This window comes from Carcharhinus amblyrhynchos, chromosome 26, assembly GCF_965287045.1.
Source record: "Carcharhinus amblyrhynchos chromosome 26, sCarAmb.v2.hapA, whole genome shotgun sequence".
NCBI lineage: Eukaryota > Metazoa > Chordata > Chondrichthyes > Carcharhiniformes > Carcharhinidae > Carcharhinus > Carcharhinus amblyrhynchos.
In genome coordinates this window covers 2,216,543-2,234,615 of record NC_137349.1, presented here as the reverse complement: position 1 = coordinate 2,234,615, position 18,073 = coordinate 2,216,543, and the positions used below count along the sequence as shown (strand labels likewise).

The window sequence follows — 18,073 nt, the reverse complement described above, 5'->3', positions numbered from 1 at the left end:
TTCATCCTTGGCACAGGGTGGGAATCAACGGCTCCTTTTTAGAGTGGCAGGCTGGTGGGGTACTGCAGGGTTCAGAGCTGGGACCCCAGCTATTGACAACATACATTAATGATTTGCATGAAGGAATTGAATGCAATATCTCCAAATTTGCAGACGACACTAAGCTGGGTGGCAGTGTGTGCTGTGAGGAGGATGCTAAGAGGCTGCAGGGTAACTTGGACAGGCTGGCTGAGTGGGCAGATACTTGGCAAATGCAACATAATGTGGGTAAACATGAGGTTATCCATTTTGGTAGCAAAAACAGGAAGAAAGATTATTATCTGAATGGTGGCAGTTTAGGAAAGGGGAAGTGCAATGTGACCTGGGTGTTGTGGTGGAACAGTCACTGGAGGTTGGTATGCAGATACAGCAGGCAATGAGGAAAGCTAATGGCATGCTGGCCTTCACAGCAAGAGGATTTGAGTATCGGAGTAAGGATGTCTTGCTGCAGTTATACAGGGCCTTGGTGAGACCACACCTTGAGTATCGTGCACAGTTTTGGTCTCCTAGTCTGAGACATTCTTGCTATTGAGGGAGTCGAGTGAAGGTTCACCAGACTGATTCCCAGCATGGCAGGACTGACATATGAAGAGAGACTGGATCAACTGGGTTTGTACTCACTGGGATCTAGAAGACTGAGAGGGAATCTCATAGAAACACATAAAATCCTGACGGGATTGGACAGGCTCGATGCAGGAAGAATGTTCCCAATGTTGGAGAAGTGCAGAGCCTGGGGTTACAGTCTAAGAATAAGGGGTAAGCCAATCAGGACTGAGATGTTGAAGAACTTCTTCACTCAGAGTTGTGAACCTGTGGAATTCTCTCCCACAGAAAGCTGCTGGGACCAGTTTGTCAGATATGTTCAAGAGGGAGCTGGAGGTGGCCCTCGTGGCTAAAGGGATCAGGAGGTTTGGAGAGTGGGATCCTGAAAGTGCATGATCAGCCGTGATCCTATTGAATGGTGGTGCAGGCTCGAAGGGCTGAATGGCCTAATCCTGCACCTATTTTCTATGTTAAACAATGTTTAACCAACATTGTTAATCAGATTATGTGGTCGTTGTCACATTGCTGTTTGTGGGACCTTTACTGCGTGTAAATTGGCTGTTCCATTTTCTACATTAGAACAGGGACAGTATATTTTTTAGCTTTAAAAACATCCTGGAGTCACGAGAGAACGTTGTCTGATAAATGATGTTATCAGCCAATCAGCAAGGCAGAGATGTTCCAGTGCTTAGACAGGAAGTATAAATTAATTTGGAAGATGATTTCACGTTGATCTCACTGTCGCTTCACTTATCTGTTAACAGAATGAGAAAGCCACCACTCCAGTGTCCAAATCTATCACCCCAACCCCCCGCAGTGACTCCTTGACTCCTGGCCCTAGCTCTGCGTCCAGACTGCGACAGATCTCCAGTAAACCCTCTGTCGACGCACTGGGTAAGATACCTGTCTCCTGACTCTGGGGAAAAGCTGGGTGGACTTTACACAGGTGGCAATGAATCCAATATATTGAAGAGAAAGGGGAAATTTATCAGGGGGTGTGATTGCGTATGTCCCCATGTGTACCTGTGTGTGAAATACTCCATGCAGGTGGATGCATACATCAGCATGAGGCTGCAGAGCAGGGTGCATGTGTTGGAGAGCATGGATGTGTTTGGGTGAGCACAGGGGCACATGGGCACCAAACACTACATCACCAGCCAGTGTGCCATTTTCCTGGCACTCTCCAGCCATTGGGCCGTTCCTCTGGAGGCAAATCAGGTGCGGAAGGCCAACCTGTTTGCAAGCAGTGGCCAGGGAAATAGTGAGAGTGAATGGTTGCTGTAAGGCTAAGTTATTAGAGGCCATCTTGGGTTTTCCACTCAGTCTCCATCCCCCCATCCCCCTGTGACGTAGGAAACTTGGCCAACTGTCTGGAGACGGCCACTCAGCAACAGGCCGGAGGGCCAGTGATTGAGGCAGGCTTTGAGGCCTTATCTACCTGGTCACAACTTCAGCTACAGGCTTTTAAACTTCCAAAACAAATGGTTTAACAATTGCTGATAGGACACCTCAGAGTGGAGGTACCCTCTCCCTCTCCCTCCTTCTCTCTCTCTCGTGCTCTCTCCCTTGCTCTCTGTCTCGTTCACTCTCTCACTTGCTCTGTCTCTCTCATTTGTTCTCACTCTCTCTCGTTCTTGCTCTCTTCCTCTCTCTCGCTCACACTTTCTCCCTAGCTCTGCATCCAGACTTTTTTCTCTCGCCCTCTCTGATGCTCTCTTCCTCTCTCTCACTCTCTCTTTCTTTCTCACTTCCTCACTTTCTCTTGCTCTATCTCTCTTGCTCGCTCTCTCTCCCCCTTACTCTCACTTGCTCGCTCTTGCTCTCCTCTTTCTTTCTCGCTCTCTCCCCCCTCGCTCTCTCCCCCTCGCTGTCTTCCCCCTCGCTCTCTCCCCCCTCACTCGCTTGATCTCCCCTCGCTCGCTCTCCCCCCTTCACTCACTCTCCCCCCCCCCCTTTGCTTTCTCTCTCTCTCTCTCTCACTTGCTCTCTCTTTCTCTCCATTATTTGAACTGCAGTCTGCAGCTCCTGCCAATCTGGAGGGTTTCCTTATGACCCTCCAACCTCAAGTACCCACATGCCATCCTTCATTAAAGGGTGAGCCCATCCTCTGGCTGCTAGTTATTCAGTTGAGGGAAAAATGGCCTCTGGGTGACTGTTTCCTCACACTGCGTGGGGTCAGGACCCCGAAGTTGAGGTCCCAAACTGGAAATGGAAACCACACCCATGGTTTCAGTCCCTGCATTGGTGTAAACAAATTCTCTGGGTGCTTATAGTTCTTGGATGTCTCAGTGTGTTGATTCAGTCTGAGTACCACCATCACTGTGTGTGTGTGTGTGTGTGTGTGTGTGTGTGTGTGTGTGTGTGTGTGTGTGTGTGTGTGTGTGTGTGTGTGTCCGTGTGTCCACGGGTGTGAGTGTAAACATACATGTTCCGCAAGTTAAACGGTTCCCTTATGTCTTTTGCCACAAAGGCCTGAGGAGCCCACTGACTGTGCCAGGCCCGTACCCAACACCATTTGGGATGATGACGCATGCGGGAATGAACGGGGAGCTGCCCAGTCCAGGGGCCTACGCCAGTCTCCACATCTCACCACAAATGAGCACGGCAGCAGTCTACGGCCGCCCTCCAATGGTGAGAGCAGAACGCAGGCCGCGTTTATATCTCGAGGTGAAATAATGAACATTCTAATCTCCCGTGATGCCACGGTAACAGTTGTGCGGAGGCTTCGAAGGTTGAACGAGTGTTGGGTGAAATCATGCGACATTATTAACAAATCTCTTTGCACAAAGCCCCTTTGCCCCACGTCATAGCAAGCATATAGAATCACAGGCCGGAATTCTCTCATCCCGCTCGCCACTGGAATTTTAGTAGGTGGGTTGGGGACAATGTGAAACACCATTGACGGTTGGACGGGAATTTCCGGCTTTTAGACCAGCACGGCGGGAGAATTCCGCACATAGAATTCCTATACTGCGGAAGGAGACCATTCGGCCCATCACACCCACACCAACAACAATCCCACCCTGGCCCCATCCCAGTAATCCCACATATTTATCCTGCTAACCCTATGACTGGAATTTTACCGTCCCATCCCGCCACGGAAATCGGAGCGAGCGAGGGGCGGACAATGGAAAGGTCCTTGAGTAGGATTTTACTGTTTTGGGACGAGCGACACAGTAAAATCCCAGTCGGTTTAGCCTGGCCAACCAGCCTAACCCACACATCTTTGGCAATTATTTGAACCTGGTTAAAGTCCTTAATAGAAGGAGGAGGATTTCCCGCAGACGTGTTGTTTGAAATGCTCACCGCGTTTCCCCTCCACAGCTGAGAGTTTTTTGCGGTTTGTGTTTATAATTTCACATCTCCAACAGAATTTGGAATTGGGCCACGCAGTATTTTGCTTTTGTCCCAGTGTGAATGGTCACAGCCTGACTTTACCCCACAGTCAACACTTAGCAGCAGTGCATTCATTGGTGTTACAGGACTGGATCGGTTAAGTAATGGGGAGTGAGTAAAGGGATTGTAATTTAATTAAAGGGGGTTTCGGAGAAGAAGGAAACCTCAAGAACAGCAGCTTACCTCAGCTTGCGGGCTGGCTGTTTAATACAGAATATACCTCACAATGCTAGTTTTATTACAGTAAGGTCAGCGATGGTGATGGGACATTGATGGATGGTTGTGATAGGCTGTTGCTCTGTGACCATAAAAAGCAGCACTGCTTCACTATCTGCACACGGGTATAAAACAGGCAATGTGTTCACAGCTATAACATCAAATCATGGGTCCACTGACACAGGGGAGGTGGAGGGGTGAATCCCTTTGCCCACTTTGTGTCTTGGAGCTTTCATCGTATTCGCAGAGAATTCTTAAATCCGCAAAGTCATAAACATGTTGCGAAAATGTTGCTGTGAGACAGTAAAGCTCAATCCCTCAGCAAGTTCATCTGAAATAGCCTCTTCTGCTAATTCAGTCACCCATTTGCTTTCAATTCTTTTTTTATTCATTCATGAGACATGGGCATCGCTGGCTGGCCAGCATTTTTTGCCCATCTCTACTTGCCCTTGGAGGGCAGCTAAGAGTCAACCACATTGCTGTGGCTCTGGAGCCACATGTAGGCCAGACCTGGTAAGGATGGCAGATTTCCTTCCCTAAAGGACATTAGTGAACCAGACGGGTTTTCCCGACAATGGTTTCATGATCATCAGTAGACTTTTAATTGAATTCAAATTCCACCATCTGCCGTGGCGGGATTCGAACCCAGGTCCCCATGACATTGGCTGAGTTTCTGGATAAATAGTCCTACGATAATACTACTAGGCCATCCCCACCCCCCGTGCTGAGTCCTCAATGGGCCAACTCCTCCATCAACATGGAGGATAAAGGAACTTAAGGCTGAGAATTTCCTTGGATGCAGCTCCTGCTCCACCGGACGTTGGGCAGAGTTCCAGCAATGAGGAAATTCCCGGCCTGAGCTGTCATACTTTAGGACACCGTTGCCTCACTTTGGAACCAGCTGCCTCGTGGCTACTTGTGATAATTAGAGGCGGCTCTGTGGCAATCACATAATTAAAGGTTTTATTGATAAAAAAGACTTGTATACATGAAGGGTTCGCCAACATAACTAATTACAGTTCTACTCCTAACAACACCCTGATTCCAACTGAAGCCCTCCAGCATTGGGACTGCTCACTGCCCCACCCGATTGGCCTAGGTTTGCATGCTCGTGTTCCAATGGCTCTGGCCCAGTCATGTGGCCTGCAAGGATGGCCCTTAAAGGGGCCACGCTATCACACTCATAAATGAAGTAATACTTAACTTACTAATTCCTAATGATTTACTCTTTCAATATACCTCGAGCTCAGTGTTCTCTGTGTCCAGCACGCTGTCTCTCTCTCTCTCTCTCTCCCCCCGACCTTCCCATTTGCCACTTTCTGTCCACTCACCACCAACCCCTCTTGTGTCCATCTTGCTTGTTGCTTCCCTCTTCCCGACCCTCGCGTTCATTGCTTTGCCCTCCTGGACCTTTGCTGTGAGCGAGGGCCTCAGGAGAACAGGTAGTGAGAGGGAAGGAGGGAGCGAGAGGGAAGCGAATGGGTGAGGTATGAAGAGTGGGAGGGTTTGGGTGGGTGATTCCAAGTGGGAGGATTGGGAAAGGGAGGCAGGGGAATCAGACAGTGAGCCACAGGAAAGGCAAGCTTAGACAGGCTCCAGTAACTAACAAGAGTGAATTTCGGCTGTCCATTCCAGTTCATTAATTGCTGCAGGTTTTTGGCTCTCCCCTGTTAATTTCTTTTCATGGGAGTCTACTAGTTCTAGTGGGATAAAATGTCAGTAAACCATATTTAAAGTTTAAAGTTAAAATTTTAAGTCTATTTATTAGTGTTACAAGTCGGCTTACATTAACATTGAATGAAGTTACTGTGAAAATCCCCTAGTCGCCATCCTCTGATGCCTCTTTCGGGTGTGCTGAGGGAAAATTTAGCATGGCCAATGAGCCTAACCAGCACATCTTTCAGACTGTGGGAGAAAACCGGAGCACCCGGAGGAAACCCACACAGACATGGGGAGAACGTGCAAACTCCGCACGGTCAGTGACCCAAGCCAAGAATTGAACCCGGGTCCCTGGTGCTGCGAGGCAGCAGTGCTAACCATTGTGCCAATGTGTCCCCCAATTCCTGTCCTAACAGGCTTGCCAACGTTGTGTCCACACAAGTGACAAATTTAGATGTAGGTCCATATCCAATAGGAAGTGGCCAGGATCTCCACAGGCAGGCAGCCACTTTCATCTCACCAATCAGGGCTAAATCCACAACTTGGCCCCAAAGGTAAAAGGCCACTGTTGCTATGCAGTCAATCCCGTTACAGAACAGCACGATGGATTGATTTGCTGTAGTAAAATGTTAACGGCTCCCGGATGCTGTATTTACACATAGGAGTTAGCGGATTATGCGGTAGACATTGACACGGACAGCTCAGGGAGATTAACTGGGCAGCTCCAAGAGTGGCTGACAGTTGAGGGCGATGCAGAATGTTTATCCTTTTGCTGACCTCTTGAGTGCAAACTTCCCCACATTCCAGTGGATTTGACGTGCGTGGGCAATTGCACCCTCGGCTGACACCAACTCTTTCTGTGCTTTCAGGTTGCCTTTGACTCACATCCTCATATGCGTGCTTCAGGACTTCCTCCTAGCCTGCCCACGATCCCTGGGGGAAAACCGTGAGTTTCATGACTGCGCCACACACTGAGCGTACTGTGTAAACTAAACAGCTGACTTCTCAGAACCCGAGCTGGCAGCTCCACCAAAATCTTTATTTTCTCATTCTGGCTGTAGGATTATGATACCAGGGCCTTTGATGTCTCTACTCTGGGAATTAACCTTTCCCTGACAACAAGTGGCCCCCTATGTGACCTGTGTTTGTAAACTACGATGCCTGTTCAGTATTCACATCGTTGGAAACCAGCTTTGAAATCATTTGAAATCATTAGTAGAAGTTTGCCTTTTTTTTTCATTCAGAGATAGATAGGTTCTTGATCAATAAGGGGATCAAGAGTTATGGGGAGTAGGCAGGAGAATGGGGATGAGAATCATATCAGCCATGATTGAGTGGTAGGGCAGGCTTGATGGGCCAAATGGCCTAATTCTGCTCCAATATCTTATGGTCTTATTTGAATCTCCAGCTGAGGGCCAATCTTCCAGGCCCATGGACAGGATTCCTGTTCAAGCCTGCAAAAGAATGAACTAATCTTCCCCTCTGGTGCAAATCCAACTCCTTGTGTTCTTATTTACCCATCTGTAGTGTAAGGAGAGGGGAGAGAAGATGGGAATTGGGGATTCCGGGCCAGAAGCCAGTTGAGTTTGCCACTCATCCAGCACTGGCAGCATTCCGTGCTTTGCAGGAAGCTGAGACTGGGATGGAGAACACCAGGCATGGTGTTGAGGCATTGTGTACTCTTTAGTTTTAATTGGATCTTCCCTTCAGTGCCACAGAGTGCCGAGGGTGCCAATTGGACACATTGGCCTGAATTTTCACTCCTGGATTAGAGTCAAGACATTTTCCAGCTACTTAAACACGACCCGGGAGAAAGTATCTCCAGAAGATGGAATTTTGTTCTGGGGCAATGGCAGCCAGCTGGGAATGCATATGAAAGCAGCCGGATGTGGAGGGGGTTGCTGGGTGAAAGATAACAATGGACATTCCTCCAGCCCTCTCATGCCCTCATCCTCCCGGACACTCCCTACTCCCACTCCTTGCCAATTCGTGCCACCTCATGTGCACTCCCTACCCTATAATTCTTCTTACGCTCCATGCTAACCCATGCCCCTCTGTTTACCTCCATGCCCTCTACCCAACTCACGGTTCTTTATAACCTCTGTGCCAACTTACTGCCAACTCATGCCAACTCCTTTCCTCCCAAGCACCATCAGTTATCCTGACATCTACTATGTCAAATCATCCCGTATCTTCCAAAGGCAGACCTCAGCTGCCATGCTTAGATGAAATAATCTAAAGTTCTAAATGTCTATTGCAGACTCGTAAACAAGCATTCATTCATAAAAACCCATTCATGTCATTTACATTCCCCCATTACACAGGTAAAGGTAAAGTCACCATAGTCCCACATGACCATTAACTGGTCATATTCAGTCTAATTTTGAATATCCCACATTAACGTTTTCTGCTTTGCTATCTCATCCAGAACATCTTTCCAAACATTTCTCACACTTTTGAATTCTTCCTAATGTCTGCCCAAAAATTATTTGTCAGTGTATTTGAGCCTTACATCTCACATTTTTATAGAATAGAGGCATTCTGACTGGTGCCCGCTGGTCTTCATGGTCCACACAAACCCCGTCTCACATTATCCGTGTAACGTTTTTATTCCTTTCATAGAATCATAGAACCTCCTACAGTGCAGAAGGAGACCATTTGGTCCTTCGAGTGCACCAATTCTCTTGCAGAGTATCTTGCCCTCTCTCCTGCCCCTATTCCCATAGCCTCACACATTTACCATGGCTAATCGATCTAAGGGCAGCACGGTGGCATAGTGATTAGCACTGCTGCCTCACAGCGCCAGGGACCCGGATTCGATTCCTGGCTTGGGTCACTGTATGGAGTTTGCACATTTTTCCCTACGTCTGCCTGGGTTTCCTCCGGATGTTCCGGTTTCCTCCCACAGTCCAAAGATGTGCATGTTAGGTGGATTGGCCATGTTAAATTGCCCCTTAGTGTCAGCGGGACTAGCTAAATGGGCTATGGGGATAAGGCTTGGATGGGATTGTGGTCAGTGCAGACTCAATGGGCCGAATGGTCTCCATTTGCACTGTAGATTTTATGAAAATACTTTAATGGAAGCAAAGGATTCCACATCCACACACAGTAAAGATCGGCCGATAGCAATCAGGAGCAAGAACCTTGCCCAGAATGTTTAACACAGCTTTCCCCCTCCCCTCACCCCTTCCTGCCATGGCAGAGGTGCAACGATAAGCTACAAATTAGGAATCAAACCTGAAGCTTTTGATGGAAACATGGAATAATTTAGGCTACAGAATTTATTATTGTGTCCTGTTCTGGTTGCCTCATTTTAGGAAGGATGTGAGGGTCTTTGAGTGGGCAGTGGTGGGGGGGGAGGAGAGTTAGCAGAGTGGTTCCAGGGCTGAAGGATTTTGACTACAAGGTTAGGTTGGGGAATCTGGCATTGTTCTGTGAAGGAGACTGGGCGGGGGGGAGTCTAACTGAGATTATTACAGGTACACACGGAAAATCAGTTTCCATTAGCTGATGGTGGCAGGACTAAGGGACACAGATTTAAGTTTTGGGCATGGGGGGGGCAGTGGGTGTATGTGGAAGAACTGCGTCACACATTGGGAGATAACAAATTCACGCGGGTGGTGGAAGGTGGGATGATGAATGATTTTAAAAGGAAATTGGATTGGTCTGCAGAGAGTTGACATGGACTTGATAGGCCCAATGGCCTCCTTCTGTGCCATAATTGACCCATTCAGCCCATTGCGCCCAAGCTGGGTCTGCACAGTTTACAGTTCCACCAATTGGAAACCTTGGGTTGATAAACTGCACGAGTGTTAAGATGTCAGAGTGGATGTTAATAATCCGCCGTCTGCTTCGGTTTTGTTCTAAGTTTCTGCCCTTTCATTCCCAGAGCCTACTCCTTCCACGTCAGCGCTGACAGTCAGATGCAGCCTGTCCCGTTCCCTCACGACGCTTTGGTCGGACCAGGGATACCTCGGCACGCTCGGCAGATCAACAACCTGAATCACGGCGAGGTGGTGTGTGCCGTCACGGTCAGCAACCCCATGAGGCACGTGTACACGGGGGGCAAAGGCTGCGTCAAAGTGTGGGACATCAGCCAACCTGGAAGCAAAAGTCCCGTCTCTCAACTCGACTGCTTGGTAAGACATCAGCCTGATTCAAAACTTATCTGTTAATTCTTATATAGCCTATATCATCCAATGGAATGTAGCTGTAAGAACAAAAGAAGGAAGAATTATTTATTGTTATTATTAAGTCCTAAAGACATTTTAGGAACTTCATGGCCAGAATCTTCCAATCATTCGCACCAGTGGGATTTTCTGGTCCCGCTGCAGTGAACGGAAACTTGGCTGGGCACCAAATTCACCAGCCTCGCTTGTAGCAGTAGTGGGACGTGAACCGTCGGGAAATTCCAGTCCATATCCTTTGAATGAGCCTAACTACATAGGAAACTGTGACAGCCAGTATGCATAGCAAGATTCCAGCACTGCAAATGAGGTAGCCAATCGGTTAATTTGCTTTGGAGGAGTTCATTAAGAGAAATGTTAGTCAAGACACTGAGAGAACTTCCCATTCTCTTTTGAATATTCCCATGGGATTTTTTATGTTCCCCTCATTAAGACCAGCTCAGAGATTTTATCTGAAAGAGCACAGCACTGGCAGTGCAGCACTCCCTTAGTACCACACTGACGTTGTCAGCCTAGATTACAGGCTGATGCCTCAGGATCGAGTATATCTTAAACCCACAATCTCTGACCTAAGAGTGAGAACTGCACTAACAGCTGGGCCACTCTTAAGTGCATCTGAAGATTGATCTATTTTTCTGTTTTTCCTCTACTCATCCTCCACCTATTTCTTCTGCTTTCCCCAAACAAGATGTTGTGCAGCAAAATTATTCCTAGGTCTCTGGAAAGACTCCTTGCTTTTAAACAAATTGTGCCTTGCCTAGTTACTGGGAGCAGCACAAAAGCAACCAAAGAAAACTAAAATTGAATTGTTGCTGTGTTGAGATAGTGCCCGGTTCCCTGTGTCTATAGCATCTGGGCAACAATGCCATGGCCCAGGTATGATACTATATCCTACACCACTGTGGTACAGTGCATTGGACCTGCAATATGGTAACTCTGACACATCAATGCAACACATTGTTGAACAGGTTGCAGATGGAGTTGTGAGGTTTGACCCAAATTCACTGAAAATCCATGGCCTTATCTCAGGCAGTGGTGCGTTCAAGTTTCACTCAGCACACTGGACAAAGTTCTCCTACATTGGTCATTCTCAATACTGAGCAAGACGCTGCGGAGAGTGACCTCACTGAGGTGTTCAAGATTATGAGGGGCATGGACAGGGTGGATGGGGAGCAGTGGTTCCCTTTAGTTGAAAGGTCAGTTACAAGGGGATACAAATTAAAAGTGAGGGGTGGGAAGTTTAGGGGGGAATTGAGGAAAAGCTTTTTTACTCAGAGAGTGGTGATGGTCTGGAATGCGCTGCCCGGAGGGTGGTGGAGGTGGGACGCCTCACATCCTTTAAAAAGTACCTGGATAACATAACATCTGTAACACTCGAGGCTGTGGGCCAAGTGTTGGCAAGTGGGATTAGCTGAGTCGGTCAGAACCTTTCATTTGTGACAGTGCAGATTTGATGGTTCAAAGGGCCTCTTCTGCACTGCAGGATTTCCGTGATTCTGTGACAATCTCGGGCAACTTGATAGGTCATTCGATATCTCTGATGAAAAGTGGACAAGTTTATGTTTCAGGGTGGGGAGGGGGCTCCCATCTCACTTTTGAAGAATCACAGAGTCAGACGTTTACAGCATGGAAACTGGCCATTTGGCCCATCTTGTCCATGTTACCCAGTTTTTACCACTAAGTTAGTGCCAATTCATTTGGCCATATCGCTCTATACCCATCTTATCTATATCTAAATGCTTTTTAAAAGACAAATTGTATCTGCCTCTACTACTGCCTTTGGCAGCTCGTTCCAGACACACACCACCCTGGATTTTTTTGTATCTCTCCCCTCTCACTTTAAACCTACACTGTCTAGTTTTAGATTCCCCTATATTTGAGAGAAGATATTTATTATCTACCTTATCTATGCCCCTCATTGTTTTGTAGACCTTTATAAGATCACCTCTAAGCCTCCTACACTCCAGGGAAACAAGTCCCAGTCTATTCAACCTCTCCTTATAACTCAAACCATCAAGTCCTGGTAGCATCCTAGTAAATCTTTTCTGCATTCTCACAGCTGCAGGGACCTGGGTTCGATTCCTGACTTGGATCACTGACTGTGCGGAGTTGCACATTCTCCCCGTGTCTGCGTGGGTTTCCTCTGGGTGCTCCGGTTTCCTCCCAGAATCCAAAAACGTGTGGGGTTGGGTTGATTGGCCATTGCTAAAATTGCCCCTTAGTGACCCGGGATGTGTAGCTTAGAGGGATTAGTGAGGTAAATGTGTGGGGGCTGGGGATAGGACCTGGGGCGGGATTGTTGTTGGCGCAGACTCAGTGGAGTCAAGCGGCCTCATTCTGCACTCATTCTATGAGCGATGATGGATTTTTCCTGATTTAGGCTCCTCACAGACAGGGGGGAATCTCCACCAAATTCTGAAACATTCACCAGAGATAGATCCTTTTAAAGAGCCAAACACATTTCTGTTTTCTTAATGATAAATAAATAATACATGTTAAAGAGAAACCGGTCGCGGGTGGGGGAGCGTTCAGACCTCATTTCACCCCTGCCAATTCCTGTATCTCCAGAACCGAGACAACTACATCCGTTCCTGCAAGCTTCTCCCCGACGGCCGCACTCTGATCGTGGGTGGAGAGGCCAGCACGCTGTCAATCTGGGACCTGGCGGCACCAACACCGCGGATAAAAGCTGAACTGACGTCATCGGCACCCGCCTGCTATGCACTCGCCATCAGCCCTGACGCTAAAGTCTGCTTCTCGTGTTGCAGTGACGGCAACATCGCTGTATGGGATTTACATAACCAAACCCTGGTCAGGTAAGACAGAAGCAGGAAGGCCTGTCTCTTCTATACTTTGTTCATTTTTATTCCCTGAAGATGGTAAACTGTGGCTCTCCCGGTGCAGGCAGCCTCCAGTAACCTGCATGGAGCGCTGGCCATTCGTTCCACGAAAATCTTCCCAAAGAATCGATGTTGCAGGATAACCAACTAGGTAAGTTAAAGCAGAACTGGATCCTGACCCAATGCCTGTACACACATCCTCTCTTTTAGGGGCCTCCGGATGCCATTTTGGCTCTATACTGATTTAATTTAATAATATGGATATTTAGTAGCCACAAGTAACGAGGGGCAATGCCAGGATCAAAAACTTGGTGCATTTTGGAATTCTGTATAATTAGAGTGAATTGGAAAGCCTCGTACCCTGACTTCTATGTACTGTAACATAATGGTTAACACAATTGCCTCAGAGAACCAGGGTTCAATTCCCAGCTTAGGTCACTGTCTGTGCGGAGTCTGCATGTCCTCCCCATGTTTGCATGGGTTTCCTCCGGATTCTCCGGTTTCCTCCCCTTAACTGGCTACTCCAGGAAAAATCACATTGAGTGACCAATTCATCCAGACTTCTGACCCCCATTTGAACCCCAGGTGGGGAGATGATGGGAGGTGGGGCTGGGGGATGAGGGTGCGTGGGTGAGAGAGTTAAGAGGTTCACAGGGAAAACCATGTGAAATGCATAAAAGACGAGGCAACGTGGTGATTAGCACTGCTGCCTCACAGCGCCAGGGACCCGGGTTCAATTCCCAGCCTGGTCACTGCCTGTTTGGAGACTGCACATTCTCCCCGTGTCTGCATGGGTTTCCTCCCACAGTCCAAAAGATGTGCTGGTTAGGTGCATTGGCAATACTAAATCTTCTCTCGGTATACCCAAACAGGCGTCAGAGTGTGACAACTAAGGACTTTCACAGTAACTTCATTGCAGTGTTAATGTAAGCCTACTGGTGTCACTAGTTTAAAAAATAGAAAATAGTAAAACAAAAAAACCATAGATATCAAGATTGATAGAAACAGGAGTTATTCCTTAAACTGTTCAATTCTGATTCTATTGTATTCTGAAATCCATTCCCTACCATCTCTGATATTTGTCGCATTGGAATCAAAAAGGTAAAGTTGCCACAGTCCCAGATAGAAGTCTCACAACACCAGGTTAAAGTCCCAGATGACCATCGGCTGGTCTTCCCTTTGAGGGGCACTGGTGATGATTTAATCTGAGGATCTGGGGGTGCACGGTAGCACAGTGGGTTAGCACTGTTGCCTCACAGCACCAGGGACCTGTGTTCGATTCCTGGCTTGGGTCACTGTCTGTGCAGAGTTTGCACATTCTCACCGTGTCTGTGTGAGTTTCCTCTGGGTGTTCTGGTTCCTTCCCACAGTCTGAAAGACATGCTGGTTAGGTGTATTGGCTGTGCTAAATTCTCTCTCGGTGTACCTGAACAAGCACCAGAGTGTGGCAACTAAAGAATTTTCACAGTAACTTCCCTGCAGTGTTAAATTTAAGTCAATGTGACACTAATAAATAAATTAAACCTCAGGCAAGGGGTAAGGTTGAGAAGGCAGGACCTTCATGAATCTATTCTCTTGGATGTAGCTCATCTCTATTTAATAATTTTTTGTGTGTGTGTAGGCAGTTCCAAGGTCACACAGATGGGGCAAGCTGCATTGACATCTCAAACGATGGAACTAAGCTGTGGACAGGCGGCCTGGACAACACAGTCAGGTGCTGGGACCTGAGGGAGGGGCGGCAACTTCAGCAGCACGACTTCACCTCACAGGTACAGGGCCCCGGAAGCACTCGGGGGTGGGGGTGGCGCGGGTTCAAAATCAGCTTACAGACATTGACCGTAATAATTACCCACTCCGCTGTTGTCCAGATGGGTGGGGCTGTCATTGGGAAGTGGACTGAATAAGCCAATTGGCCACATTGATTAGATGTTTTCATTCTCTGCAGCTCAGCTGGTCAGGTTTACACAGGGACTCGTGATGTTGCTGAGCTGCAGAGGTTGAACTGTGCCAAACCTCCTACAACTGCAGGAGTTTCCCATTGCTGCAGAGTCAGGAGAGCCTGGGGTCATCCCAGAGATCAAGGCTAATGGTTCCTCTTCAGTCTCGCAGAAAACCCTTGCGTAGGGTGCCTGTCTCTCTCAGGGATAATGGCGGGAGACTGGGGCAAGGCAGTGGGGAATCAGTTTTGGATTTGGCAGAGTCATTATTATCTTTATGATTCCATTCTAAATATCTACAGCTGTGGATTATTTAGTCCACTTCCCAACATCCTCTTCAACTAATGCACCTTTTTACAAAAATCATTCTTGGGCATGTGATTGAAGCCAACATTTATTGACCAGCCCTAATTGCCCTGGACAAGATGGTGGCCAGCTGCTTTCTTAAACCACTGATGTGCATTTGGTGTAGGTACACCCACAGTGCTGTTAGGGAAGGATTTTGATCTGGCGACATTGAAGGAATGATGGTATTATTTCCAAGTCAGGATTGTGAGTGACTTGGAGAGAAACCTTCAGGTGGTGGTGTTCCCATGTATCTGCTGCACTTGTCCTTCTAGCTGATGGTGGTTATGGGTTTGGAAGATGCTGCCTAAAGAGCCTTGGTGAATCCTGCAGGGCATCTTGGAGATGGTACCCACTGCTGCTACTGTGTGTTAGTGGTGAAGGGAGTGAATGCTTGTGGATGGGGTGCCAATCAAGTGACCTTTGTCTGAGATGATTTTTTAAAAAATTCATTTGTGGGATATGGGCACCGCTGGCTGGCCAGCATTTATTACCCATCCCGAGTTGCCGTTGAACTGAACGGCTGACTAGGTTATTTCAGAAAGCAGTTGAGAGTCAACCACATTGCTATGGTTCTGGAGTCACAAGTAGGCCAGACCAGGTAAGGACGGCAGATTTCCTTCCCTAAAGGACATTAGTGAACCAGAAGGACTTTTCCAATAATCAACAATGATTCATGGTCATCAGTAGATTCTTAATTCCAGATTTTTTTTACTGAATTCAAATTCCAGCACCTGCCATGGCAGGATTCGAATCCAGGTCCCCAGAATATTAGCTGAGTTTCTGGATTACTAGTCTAGTGATAGTTCCACTAGGTATTCTTGAGTGTTGTTGGAGCTGCAATCATCCAGATTAGTGGAGAGTATTCTATCACAATCCTGACTTGTGTCTCGTGGATGGTAGACAGGTTTTGGGGTAGCAGGGGGTGAGTTAGTCACTGTGGGATTCGTAGTCTCCGACCTGCTCTTGTAATCAGGGTAGTTATACGGCTAGACCAGTTCAGCTTTTGAGCAATTCTAATCCCCATATTTAAAGGAAGAGGGATAATTATGACTGAGTCTACACCCAAAATGTTAACCATGTTTAATTTTTATCCCAACTTTCTGTTTATTTTGACATGGGTAATTTTGAGTTTAGGCAGGAATGTGAACTGGATAATGCTGATGGAGTTGTCTGATCCATAGACTTTTCCCAATTGTCATTAACATTGACTAATCAATGGAGCAGTTGATTGATCAGCCACCACCTAATTCATACCTTCAGATCAAAGTGAACCCCCAGTGTTCCCTTGGGTATGTGTTGTAGGGTCAGTGCACCGACATTAGCAAGGAACTGCTGGGGAACAAGCTGAAGGCGTCGCTAAAAAGCCTCTTGGTCGTGTTTCAGATTTTCTCCCTGGGCTATTGCCCGACCGGGGAGTGGTTAGCTGTCGGGATGGAGAGCAGCAACGTCGAAGTATTGCACGTCAACAAACCGGATAAATACCAGCTTCACCTACACGAGAGCTGCGTCCTCTCTCTCAAGTTTGCCTGTTGCGGTAAGAAATGTTGCCAGTCTCCAGCCGCACTGTGTGATGCTGCGAAGGAGACACTGAACGGTTTTGACAGGATTGTTGTATCTGTGTGAACCCATTTTCTTCCTGTCAGCTCGTACCATTATAACAGCGCTCCAGCATTGTAATGTTGTATGTTTCACTTCTTTTATAATGAATTCCTGAGACACAGCGAGGCCGGCATTTATTCCCATCCCTCACTGACCTTGAGCTGTCACCCTGAATCGCGATGTGGTGCAGATCTCCCACAACGCTGTGGGTTGGGAATTTGCAGAATTTTTATCCAGTGACGGGGCCGGCATGACAATATAAAAACAGAAAATGCTGGAAAACCCCAGCGGGTCTGACAGCATCTGTGGAGAGAGAATAGAGCCAATATTTCAAGCCTGGATGACCCTTTGTCAGATGACAAAGGTTGGCTCTATTTTCCCTTCACAGATGCTGACAAACATGCTGAGATGTTACACGGTAGCACAGTGGTTAGCACTGCTGCCTCACAGCTCCAGGCACCTGAGTTCAATTCCCAGCTTGGGTCACTGTCTGTGTGGAGTTTACACATTCTCCCCGTGTCTGCGTGGGTTTCAGCCAGTGCTCTGGTTTTCTCTCTCAGTCCAAAGATGTGTGGGGTTAGGTTGATTGGCCATGCTAAATTGACCCGAGTGCCAAGGGGTAAATGAGGGTTGTGGGAATAGGGCCAGGGTGAGAGTGTGGTCGGTGCAGACTTGATGGGCTGAATGGCCTCCTTCTGCACTGTAGGGATTCTGTGGATTACAGCCTGGGGGGATTGTGGTCAGTACAGACTTGATGAACCGAATGGCCTCTGTATGTAGGATTCTGTGATTTTCAATGACCAGTGTGTTCAAACTAATAAATTGAGGATTAAAGCAAAATACTGGGAATGCTGGAATCCGAAGTAGAAACAGAAACTGCTGGAAAATCTGAGCAGGTTTGACAGCATCTGAGGAGAGAATAGAGCCAACGTTTCGAGTCAGGGTGACTCTTTGCCAAAGCAGCTCTGACAAAGGGTCATCTAGACTCGAAACGTTGGTTTTATTCTCTCTCCCCACAAATTTCTGCTTTAGTAATAAATTGAGGGTATGACTGGCACTCTGTGCAAATTGACACATCCTGAAGGTTTAGCTGCCTCTGTAGTACGTTCTGTGATGTACACTGACATTTCGATTGACACTGGCAGTGTGTTCAAACTGTGACAGACACTCGAGGACTGCGCGACTCAGTAAATAGCTGGAGCTTCTGTGCTCTGCTTTATGGTGCTTTCGAAACCCGATTGTTTTCCAGCCGTCCTTTATTCTGTGTGTTGGATGAGTGATCACTTTGAAGCGGCAAGACCTTTTTAAG

General features: G+C 47.5%; 1 protein-coding gene across 5 annotated transcripts in view; it reads left to right on the top strand.

Annotated features, from left to right (window-relative positions):
• The window catches only part of LOC145358766 (transducin-like enhancer protein 4), a 204,940-nt gene that overhangs the window by 181,049 nt on the left and 5,818 nt on the right, over positions 1-18,073 (top strand). For all 5 annotated transcript variants that reach the window (XM_080213033.1, XM_080213030.1, XM_080213032.1 and 2 more), the window contains exons 12-18: positions 1,347-1,476; positions 3,053-3,213; positions 6,723-6,799; positions 9,743-9,992; positions 12,609-12,856; positions 14,502-14,649; positions 16,549-16,699. In XM_080213033.1, coding sequence (XP_080069159.1) covers positions 1,347-1,476; positions 3,053-3,213; positions 6,723-6,799; positions 9,743-9,992; positions 12,609-12,856; positions 14,502-14,649; positions 16,549-16,699 — 1,165 coding nt within the window. The remainder of the gene's footprint in view (positions 1-1,346; positions 1,477-3,052; positions 3,214-6,722; positions 6,800-9,742; positions 9,993-12,608; positions 12,857-14,501; positions 14,650-16,548; positions 16,700-18,073) is intronic.